Source organism: Delphinus delphis, chromosome 13 (genome assembly GCF_949987515.2).
Source record: "Delphinus delphis chromosome 13, mDelDel1.2, whole genome shotgun sequence".
NCBI classification, from domain to species: Eukaryota; Metazoa; Chordata; class Mammalia; order Artiodactyla; family Delphinidae; genus Delphinus; species Delphinus delphis.
This window is the reverse complement of record NC_082695.1, coordinates 81,489,739-81,501,911: the sequence shown is the minus strand read 5'-3', so window position 1 is coordinate 81,501,911 and position 12,173 is coordinate 81,489,739. Positions and strand designations below refer to the sequence as shown.

Sequence of the window (12,173 nt, the reverse complement as noted above, 5' to 3'; positions counted from 1 at the left end):
TGAGAGTTAGTCTTTATTTTATATTATCTCATGTAACCATCATGACAACACCATAAATTGGTATTAGTTCATTTTCACACATTAGCAAACTGAAATTAGAAGAGCCTTAGGAACTTGTCCTAATTAAGGGGTGTAGCCTACATTCAAGTTGCATCCTGAAAAGTTTGCTTGTTAGGCTATATCTGCTTGTGCTTCTTATATAGCTCTGGCATTTAACTCCATGTTTGTCCTATCCTAAAAAATTTATGTTAAAGTTTTCCCTTTATATTGTAGGTAAGTTACTTTGACATTATCATCAAATTAGAAATAGAAATTATAATAAACCAAAGGAGTACATTATCCATTTGGATGGAAACCATATACAACCCCAGATCTTTAAAGTAACAGCATACAATTCACACCAAGTAAGCAGCACACAGTATTGCTTCCACCCACAGGCCTAATTTATTCACTTTCTTCATATTTTCTTTATGTAGTACTTGACGAATGTTTATCAGTAAAGAGTTTTTTTTTTTTCTTCTTCTTTTCTTAAACTGAGAATGAACAGCATATTTTAAGCAGCACAATTATGGGCGTTCTGTACTTAGCACAGTTCTCAGAAACTAAATTGGAGTGATGAAATCCAAGAAAGGGTGGGAGAGAAACTGGAATATCAAAAGGAAGCTAGAAAAAGAGCCACAGAAAGGCCTTCCTGACTTTCTGAAACTACCAACAGGGGCAAAGTTGGTGCCCACGTATGTTTATAATCAGGTCGTGGGGAAAACATTTTTTCAGTGTAGCAAAACCCAAAAAATAATGTCTTTGATGGTCTATGAGACAGTGATGGTTGTTAGAATATTATTACTTATAACAAAACCATTATTGCTAAGTATTATCCTGATGCATTTTACTGGTGCTGTCTACAGTATAAACCACAGATAATTCCAGAATTTCTTTTTAATAAGTAGTGTCAACCTTCACCAACATCCCTCAACCTTTTCAAAAACACTAGCCATAGAAATTAAGAACATTGGAAAGTTTCTATTTTCATACTACTAGATCTTCTGGTGATAATGATAATTATTTTTTAAAATGGAGGGGAAAAAAGCTCATGACATTACTCTGATTTCATTATTTAGAGATGTTAGTCAAGAAGAGGCAGCATAACTTCTTAAGAGACATCAGAAATGTTTAATTAGAGAGCAGTGCAGTAAGTAAATAACATGTCACATAAACTTCAATTTTGTTAAACCCTGAGATTTCATGCATTGTACTTCCTTACGTGTAGTATGCTATGGATTGAATTGTGTCCCCCTAAAATTCATAGGTTTAAGCCCTAACCCCCAAGGTGATAGGATTTAGAGATGGAGTCTTTGGGAGTAATGAAGCTTAGATGAGGTCATGAGGGTGGGGCCCTCATAACGAATTAGTGCCCTTACAGGAAAAGACAGGAGAGAGCTTATTCTCTCTCCCCCTCTGCCACGTGGGGCCACAGCAAGAACTTGGCCTCCAGAACTGTGAGAAATTAATTCCTGTTGTTCAAGCCACCTAGTCCATGGTATTTTGTTATGGCAGCCTGAGCAAAGACATACTATTAGCCACATTCCCTAAAATCTATTGAAAAATAACACAATAAGCCAAACTTATTTATTTAGACTCCAAATCTATAACAACTATCAAAGAAGAAAATGTAGGAATGCTGTCCATTCAAAACCTTATATATAATGAATAAACTTATTGTTGAGGTAACTTATTTATTGAGATAAATGACAATGTCACAGAGCAAGAAGGCAGGAGACCTGGATTGTACCTTAGTATTTTTCTAGTTGGTATGCAGTCTTGAGAAAGACCCTTAACAGCTGAGGTTGATCAGTTTATTTTCCCTTAAAAAGGATTGGTCTGAAACATTTCTGAGGTCCTTTCCACTTTCAAAGTTCTATAGCTCCCAGTGCACTTTAAAAGAAAGGAAGGATGGAGACGCACTTACCATTCTGTTCCCGCTGCACTCCTGCCGCCAAGAGATCAGGCTCCCCGAGGCTGATGTCATTCAGCCTGGTCCCCAGACACTCCATGCAGAGATGCTTGCACCACTCCTCGGCCTCCAGCTCTGAAAATGAGCACATGCCATGGAAGTCAGGCAAGGCTACATAGGAATGATGGAGAAGGAATGTTTCCTGAACCAGTTTCCCAGGTAAGTGGTGAGCATTAAAAAATCTACCTTAAGAAAACTGAAAAGCTATATTTAAGCAGTGAAATAAAACAATCTCCACAATTGTTTCCCTTGACATTATAACATTGTATTTTAAAGTTATTTTAAGTTATTCCAATGTACTTTATCTTATTTATAAATAATAGACTGAGATTTGTTTACTAACCAGTATATTTTAGATTGATTTAATTTGAGGAAAGAATTTACTCGGAAAAATTAATTAAATACAAAATAAAAATATATAAGTGAATAGCTGAAAAATGTCGAACTAGATTAAACACATGACTGTCCTCCTGAATGTAACTTGGATGTGTGTGGACTGAAGGTCTGATCCCCGTCATTCTGAACTGCAGTGGATCACAGAACAGCAAAAGAATGTGATTGATTTCCTTTTACAAATCTCAAAAGTAGATCATCCTCACTTAAAAAAATTTAGGGAAAAGATATTAAAAATAACTTTCCCCTTTAGAAAACTCCAATTATTTAAGATATTGATTAGATCACTCTCTTTTTATTCCCATTACTTCCCGACTTCTCTATATTCGCGGTTTTTCTTTGCTTGAAACCTCTGAATACCTTTCACCTACACAAAATCTTGTAGTATTGAATGCATTCACAAACAGGGATGAATTTGATCCTAATATAAGCCCTCTGTGCATGAGATGACTAAGGATTAGTGTCATAACTGGGTCTCATATCCTATCATGGGTCAGCACCACGACAGAATTGGAACCCAAGCCTTCTAACTATTTTTATATGCAGAGATCCGAAAGGTTAGAAATTTTGGGCCAAGCCCCCACATCACTGCACAGAAATTGGATAAGAGTTTTCCACTGCCACTCATCCAGAGAAATTTCTGAATTTTTCCCATAGCATACGTCTGTACTAGAGCAGTTCAATATAGATTTCCTTCGAATCTCTTGCTCCTCTCTGTGGATGACATTTCCACCTTTGCCCTGGCATTTTAAACTCCCCATAAAAACGTTATCTGTGACACGTTTTCTTGACTCCAAGGATACGAGTATCAACTGCTCTGCTCGACAGCCAACGTCATCAAACCTGGGTAATGCTTTCTCCCTGTGCTCAGTCACACCGCCTTAGCATCAAAAATGGGTTTGATCAATGAGATGTCAAGCCATATTTGTCACTTTTTCTTCGTTTTATCAAGACCATAGAATGTTGTTAGAAAATAAAGAAAGAGAACATGCAGTCTCCCACGGAGTACTATTCTGACAAAAATAACGCTTCCAATGTTCAAATCACAAAAGTGATTTTTCCTTGCAAAAGCTATGGTTTGCATCCTTCAGGGATTGTCCTCTGTGGTGTCAGACACAGCATGTGCCCAAGGAGAAAGCAGATTCTCATGTGGGCCAGGCCTGGCTCCTTGTCTGGCTGGTGGGCTTTTCCTCATGAACCTAGAAAAGAATCCCTTCTGATCACAGGGCCTCTAATACAATAAAAAGGCATTGCTGGGGCTCACAGCTTTCTAAAAAAAAAACACGTTTTTTCTTCTGGTGAGGGAATGCCAGCCTTCACAGAAAAATTTTACACAAGCAACAACAGCATATATTGAAAATAATTTTCATTAGATATATGAATTTTGACTTCTAAAATTTATGAAAGTTTTGAAAGCTTTTCTAACAACAGATCAAAAGCTTAAGCCAATTTCCATGCCGTGTCTCTAGAAATCCTTGACATTTTTGCTAAGGGAGACAATATGGTTATATTTTTTCTTTTTACATTTTGATGTTGTGACTATTTCTCAGAACTCCTCGACCTTCAATCATGAGTGAAATCACATGCAATTAACATCTCATCTGCATGACTCTACCTGCGAGTATTTCCAGGACCCCATAGATGGAACGAAGAACACCTGCTATGCTATGTGTGGTAAAATTAAAAGTGTGAAATATGACAAAGCACCTGTGTCACAACGTTCCCTTTAAATACTAAGTCAGTGCATGCCCAGAGGTTAAGAAATATGTCCCTCACTCCTTCTAGTAACTCTTTTGTCCTAGGATTGAATGAGATAAAGAAAACAACCACACAGTAAAGGGCTTCTAGGAAGCTCGAGCTGACTATTTTGAGTAGAACTCAACTTGGCGTTTCTGTAAAGACCAGAGCCAGCGGGCTGCCTCCACAGCAATGAGAGGGGCTCCTGGGCTTCCACCAGCAGGTAAAGATGGCTTTTGCAGCCAATCTTGAGAATTGCAACGCTTCTGCATTTTAATAGTACAGCAGCATGTATGAAGAGAAATAGCAAGAGTAATACAATAAGACTAGATATAGTCACATTAAAGACTGAATTATAAACTATTTCAGAAAGAAACAGAGAGAGAAGGAGAGGGAGAGAGAGAGAGACGGAGAAAGAGAGAGAGAGAGAGAGACATCCCTGCAATTCAGCTCAGAAGAATCAGATCAGATCAGAATCATCAAGGGTTCATTTCTTTATTAACAAACATTTTCTCACTGTGAGCCAGGCACTGTGCTAAGAGGATATGGAAAAACACAGTTTCTGTTCCCAGTTATCTTAGAGTCAGGGGGGTGGGCAGGAGAGTCTGGTGTGTGGTTCTCTGGAGGGCTGTGGCTTAGCTGGTAGGAGCTGGGGCACCAGGACGAAGGCTGAGCAGCTCAGAGGGAATCTGATCAGGGACCTGCAGGGCAAGCAGGAAGGGGAGGGAGTGTGTGTGAGTGTGTGTATCGGTGTGTGTCTGTGTATCAGCTTGTGAGTGTGTATCAGTGTATGTGAGCGTGGGACAGTGTGCATATGAGCATGTTAGAGCACATCAGTGTGTGACAGTATTTGTGAGTGTGTGTGTGAGTACATGGGTCTGTGTGTGAGTACGTGAGTGTGTGAGGTATTTGTGTGAGAGTATGAAGGAGCGTTACGTGTCTCTGTGTGAATGTGCTGGAGGAACCAGGCTGCACTGAGGAGGGTGGTCAGGGCTGAGATGGAGCGGCACATCCAGGGCAGCGACAGTGACACCTTGTGACCAGCGAGGGACAGCCCTGAGTTCAAGGAGTAAAGTCTGAGAAGCAGTCAGCACTCTGTCCATCCTCTTCCCAGTTTTGTAGTATTTAGTTCAGTTAGATCAGCCCCAAACCTTCACCTCAAAAGTACTAACCTTTGTAGTCTGCATACTTGATCTAACAGTTTTGCTGCAGACAAGCTGAACTTGTTTATTATACAAGGCTTTGTTGCTTAAAATCTGTTTTTGACAGTCACCTTTCAAATAATTATAGCTGTGCTTTTTATTTGCTCTTTTCTTTGGCAAACTCCATGTATTGAAATCCTTTAATATCTTTTATTGCATGTTAATTTACTTTGTCCCATCATTATTTAACTAGTGTTTTCCTCTGAATTACCTTACATCTTTCACCTTTCCATTTTCTGTGTTTACAGAACTGAGGAGATTAAATACGAATGCAATACTCTAATAAACCCACTGTATTTTTAAATATTTATTTTCCCATAATTTCAGTGCCTTTTGTCTTTTGTTTTATCTTTCAAGCGTCTACCTTGGTCTACACATAATGTGTAAATGATTAAATGTCTTTATGGAGGAATGAAGGCATAAAATGTTCTGCAACGTTTTCTATGTTTTTCTCTTTATGGTGGAAGTGCTTTCTCATTTAGATGTCTTTTTCGGATAGCTTGCAGCTATGCTCAAATTCTTAAGTCAGGTCAATAACTTTTCTCTAGAACAGAAACCCAAATAATGTTTTCCTTATGTATAGGATCAGTTAAATGAATAAATTTGGTAACTCCCAAAAGAAAAAAAACCTGAAAGATGTTTGGGAATAACAAGACAAATAGAGAAGAGAGACTAAACTAAATTATGAGACTGTAGGGAACATGATGATCAGGGACCCTGCAAAGTAGAGATACAGTCAAAGATGGACGGCTGTTCCTGAGTTTCTTTCCATCACTTCTTTGCAGAATTCTAGGGAGAATTTGCAGAATTATGGCTAGATTCATTTAAATAAGAAGAGATCTTTTGGGCTTCCCTGGTGGTGCAGTGGTTGGGAGTCCGCCTGCCGATGCAGGGCCCGTGAGCCATGGCCGCTGAGCCTGCGCGTCCGGAGCCTGTGCTCCGCAACGGGAGAGGCCACAACAGTGAGAGGCCCGCGTACCGCAAAAAAAAAAAAAAAAAGAATTCCTGGTCTTTTTGATGACAAAACAGTATTATCTTACCTACATTTTCCTAAGATTATTAATAAAAGCCAAATCCAATGAGGACTAAATACAAAAGTTTATTATTTCCACACAAAACTAGTCTTGCCTGCATCTTACAGCAAATTACCATGAAACTGATTCAGTGCCATTTTTAATTCTGCTATATGATTTTAGCTGATAGCCTATTTTCCGTAGATGTGATGACCCTTTTTTCACTGTTTGCAAATATAGCTCCTTTTGGATCATTTAACTTTCAAGTCGTCATCCTAAGGCCTACATTTAGTGAAAGTAATAAAGCTTAAATTTAATCATTTATTCAATAGGCATTCTTAAGAGTCTGCTATGTAAAGATCTCTCCTTTTTTTTTTTTTTTTTTTGCGGTACGCGGGCCTCTCACTGTTGTGGCCTCTCCCGTTGCGGAGCACAGGCTCCGGACGCGCAGGCTCAGCGGCCATGGCTCACGGGCCCTGCATCGGCAGGCGGACTCCCAACCACTGCGCCACCAGGGAAGCCCAAAACCAGGAATTCTTAAGCGTATGTACTTCCTATTTGCTGGGCAGATTTGCGATGATTTGATGACAAATGTTGTTTTTATATTTACTGAAGTCTTAAATACTCCTATTTGCTGGAAAGTGAAGAAAAATGTCTCCCGATGTAGACTGTTGCTACAAAGATCTCTTATTGTCATTTGAAATTTATAGAGCTATTAAAATATACGATATTTTGACGACATTTTTCATTCTTGAAAATTGGCACCTACTTCTTATTTAACTGGCCTTGTTGATATGTTATGGACTTTTCTTTTTCTCTTACTTTTTCTGTAGTAGGAAGACAAGAGACCAGTTAAACCCTAACTGCATGCTTCAGCAAAGATGGGAAGAATGTTTAGCTCACAGGAAAGAGCCCTGTCTGCTGAAGTCAGATGGGTAGGAACGTTTAGTTTTCTTTTCTAAGTAAGAGGCGCGTTTATTTCCTGTCCCTGAGGTGCCTTAATTTGCTCCTTTCCACATTCCCACACCTAATAATCCTTTAAAACTTGTTTCAAATATGCCCTTCTCTGTTTAGTTCCTTCAGGCCCAAGTTTGGATTTGACGTCTTTCCTCTACATTTCCATTTCACTCTGTCTATACTTTGATCATAGTCTCTATATCCCTAAGTTATTTGTCTGCCTTTCCCAACCAATATATTCTGATACTAGAGTCAGGGAGACATTGATTTAGTCAGTCTAGAGCCAGTGCAGCACCTGGATATGGAAACTAATAAATAAATGTGGAACAAGTAAGTAGATGTGATTTGCAGTTGATTCCTGGAAATTAATACACATTCTAGAACCAAATGAAAATAACTTGAGAAGTAGTCACTTGCTGGGTGTTTTGAAGTCTTTATTCATCCCCATTTTAAGTGGAGATTATAACTTCTACTCTTCACAGCTGGCTTGTCTAGATAAAACAGATCTTTGATTAGGAAGGGGAAGAGAGAAATTTCAAATATGATTCTCTATCAAACTTCAGTAATTCTAAAATATCTCACATTCGAAAGGTTTCTTATTTTAATAGCTGTCTTTTTCTTTTAGCCTCATTAGTGGTATTTATGCCAAAATGGAAGACTTGTATAAATTCCTTTTGATCCTATATATGATAAACACTTGACAAGATTTTTATTTTCTACAGAGATATGGCAATGGAAGCTTAGAAAAGGTCAACTGTGAGCCAAGGAAATGAGTTACCTAAGTTTATTTGATCTTTTATGCACATAATCATAACTTATTTTCCTTAATTTAACAGCAGATTGATACATCACATTTTTGGATTCAATATAGCATGTCTTATTCTGCCATTCTCTCCTTTTGTGAATTAGAGGAGTGAGGCGGGGCTTTCAGATGTGGCCAAAGAGAAAATCGCTCCCGTCAGTCTTCCAAAGTAACAAGGGACAAACAGCAAAAAACGATAGAACCATCGAATGTGCTGCTCTTTAGCCTGACAAGAATTTGCTGCAAAATGCTTTAATATGGAGGTTAGTCAGTGACACAGAGCTTAAAGCAAATCAGAGAAAATAAGAAAGAACTCAAATCAACACTTGTAAATAGCCTGAGAATGATGGGAAAATGATGTCAAGACGTTACAAGAAAGCAAGGTGGAAAGGGGTCCTTTGCACTAACGCTGAAGGTCAGCTCCAGAGTGAGTGCATTTGTGATAGAAAACCAGCCCCAGGAGGAACACTTTCCAATCTGTGGAATTCTTACTAGACACCGACTGAACACTTGATGTACGTGCCTAAGCTTCTCATAGGAACTTTTGTGAAGCAGGGAACTTTTTGAGAAAGAGGCACCATTAAGAGCTCTTAATCATGTTCTCATAAGGCCTGAAAGCAATTGCTTTCTACGCAGCAATCATGAGGTACTTGGGAGTAGAAAGGAAAACCCGAAAGAGGAGAGCTCTGTGTTGCAATATGGAAGTGTTGCCAGTGCCGTGGTTAGATCTCGAAGACTGCGCCCGAAACCACACAGAGCTCTGAAACTGTTTCTCTATACAGAGCCAAATTTATGACGAAAACCTTTGACAATTGCTCAGAGTACGGAACTGAATGTGGCCAACAACCCCAATGAGCCTGGGAGTGTATTATCCTCAGAGCTTCCAGAAGGGAACACAGCCTTGCCGACACTTTAGTTTTTGCCTGGTTAGACTCGTGTTGGACTTCTGTCCTTTAGAATTGTAAGATGATAAATTTGTGTTGGTTTAAGCTGCTGTGTGTAGGACACTTTTTTATGTCAGAAACAGAACACCAAAACAAACACAGAGGCCAATCAGCCTCTTCCTCTCTACCAAGAAAACCTCCAAGCAAGCAAATGAATTTAATGGGATGTGATCCATGAAAAATTAGGAAGGTATACAGATATAGATGGAACATGATGTGAGTAAATCTGCTTGAAGCTTAAGAAGTAAAATAATTAGGAAAGACTTCCTGGTTAACGCCGGCGGGGGGGGGGGGGGGGGTCGGGGAGTCTCAGAACAGAGAAAGCAGGAACTGCCAAGAGCTAACCAAGAAAAACAGCAGGGGGTTGGAGGAGGGATGCTGGCAAGACGACTGAGGAGAGTTGGAGCAATCACCAGAAAGATGAGCTGCAGCTTGAATCTTAGGATACTAAGAACGGACTGGGTAGAAGGGGACATGATCTATAGGGAAGGAAAGGATGCATGATCTAAAGGACCGGATGTCATATAAAAGGTAAATACAATTTAAAGGGACACACTGGGTTTTGAGGAGCAAGAGTGATTTTTGTGGAGTCTTCCAGTTACACAGCCTTTAAGTGAGAAAAAAAAGGCAGAAAAGAAGAAGAACCCTTCAGCAACTGGATGGGGGAGGGGAAAAGAAGAAAAAGTAGAAAATTTAGGATCCTGTAAGACAAAAGGATGCCACATTTCAGAGAATTCACTCTCTCCCCCATCACCAAAGCAAACAAACAAACCCTTGCTATGCTACCTGGACCTTGTTAAAAGGACAGAAAAGGGCAGAATTAAACTAGGACTCTTAAAAACACCCCAATGTCATAAGAATCAACAAAGGAAATAGAAGTCCATGGAGAACTATGGCAGAAATTCAAGACACAAAAATTCACACAAATTCAAATCAGTTTAGGAAAACTGCCTCTCACCTCACCCCATTCCCCCAAAATGATAACATGAAGCAGAAGAACACTGTAAGTGTGCACTCCAAAAATAGATGAATACATTCAAATAAGCATTTGTGGATATAAAAATTCAGTTTGAATTAGAAATTCAAAAACTAAGAATGGAAATGAACAACAACAACAAAAGTAGGTGAAATGAAGAGTGGAATGAATCTAGAAAAGAAGTGAAAGAAAAAGAGAAAATTAACTCTGAAATGACAAATTATAAAATGCTTAAGAAAAAAGTCTCAAATGAAAACTTACTAAGAGGCATTGACCAAAGTGAGAAAATAAAACTGTCATGAAAAAACAAGTAAAAAGGAGAGAAGTAGTGGCGATGGGTACCAGGCAAAGAATAATGGTGGCTTGAATGGATGGACCAGTAGAGTGGGCAGAGTGGTGATAAGAACTGTTAAATTTAGAATATATTTATGAAAACCTATGATATTGGCAAGTTTGAAATATTTGCAATATTTGTAGCATGAGGGAAAGAGAGAGATTAAAGATGAACACAGAGGGACTTCCCTGGTGGTGCAGTGGTTAAGACTCCTCCTGCCAATGCAGGGGACATGGGTTCAAGCCCTGGTCTGGGAAGATCCCACATGCTGTGGAGCAACTGGGCCTGTGTGCCACAACTACTGAGCCTGCGCTCTAGAGCCCACGTGCTACAACAGCTGAGCCCAAGTGCCACAACTACTGAAGCCCTCATGCCTAGAGCCTGTGCTCCACACAAGAGAAGCCACCACAATAAGAAGCCTGTGCACCGCAACGAAGAGTAACCCTCCCAGCTCGCCACAACTAGAGAAAGACTGAGTGCAGCAACAAAGATCCAACACAACCAATAAATAAATAAATATATTAATTAATTAATTAAAAAAAAGATGAACAGAGTTTTTTACTTGTGCAACTTTTCACTAAAAGTCATGGAATTGACTTTTAGTGAAAATGTGAAAGACTGTGGGAGAAGCAGATTTGGAAGAAAATAAGAGCTCAGTTTCAGAAATAAGTTTTAGATGCTTATTAGATATAGAAGTGGAAAGATTAGTAGGCAGTTGGATATATCAGCCTGGTGTTCAGAACAGAGGTTTAGACCGGACTTATACATGTGGAGTCAACAGTGTACAGCTATCATTTAAAGGTATGTATGCGCGTGAGACCACTAACCAGCTTGAGTTGACAGAAAAAAAAAGACATTTAAAGGCTGAGACCTGGGACTCTCCCACAATTAGAGATCTGGGAGGTGGGAAGGAGGCTTAGAAGTAACAGACATTCAAGGAAGAAGAAACTAAAAAGGGTATATTATGCTGGAAGCCAAGGACAAATAGTGTTTCAAGGAGGGGAGCATGACTGTTTCATTTTATAGTTTTTATCCGTTTTACTGAGGTATAATTGATGAATAAAATTGTAACATATATAAGGTGTACAACATGATGATTTGAGATACACACACACACACACACACACACACACACACACATATACATGTGAAAGAATTCCCGCAATAAAGTTAATTAACACTTCCATCATCTTACATATTTAGGTTGGTTTTTGTTTGTTTGTTTGTTTGCTTTGGTGAGAACACTTAAGTTCTACTCCTTTACCAAATTTTGATTTTACTATACAATATTATCAACTGTGATCAGTTGTGATCTAATGTTGTACATTAGATCCTCAGACCTTATTCATCTTATAACTGAAAGCTTGTACCCTTTTACCAACCTCTCCTCCTTTCTCCTACCCCTCAGCCCCTGACAACCACCATTCTATTCTGTTTCTATGAGTTCAACTTTTTTAAAAATGTCCACATATAAGTGATACCATGCAGTATTTGTCTTTCTCTGTCTGGATTATTTCATTTACCATAATGCCCTCAAGATCCATCCATGTTTTTACAAATGGCAGGATTTCCTTCTTTTTAAAGGCTGAATAATATTCCATTTTGTATGTACCACATTTTCTTTATTCATTCATTTGCTGATGGACACTTAGGTTTTTCTATATGTTGGCTTTTGTGAATAATGCTGTAATGAACATGGGAGTAAAGATATCTCTTTGAGATAATGATTTCTTTTTCTTTAGATATATAACCAGAAGTAGGAATACTGGATCATATGATAGTTCTAGTTTAATTTCTTGAGTAA

General features: G+C 38.8%; 1 protein-coding gene across 1 annotated transcript in view; it reads right to left on the bottom strand.

The window, feature by feature from the left end:
- The window catches only part of DOK6 (docking protein 6), a 243,776-nt gene that overhangs the window by 161,055 nt on the left and 70,548 nt on the right, over positions 1-12,173 (bottom strand). Inside the window, exon 2 of the mRNA XM_060027789.2 lies at positions 1,967-2,086. Within this exon, the coding sequence (XP_059883772.2) occupies positions 1,967-2,051 (85 nt within the window). The 5' untranslated portion in view covers positions 2,052-2,086. The remainder of the gene's footprint in view (positions 1-1,966; positions 2,087-12,173) is intronic.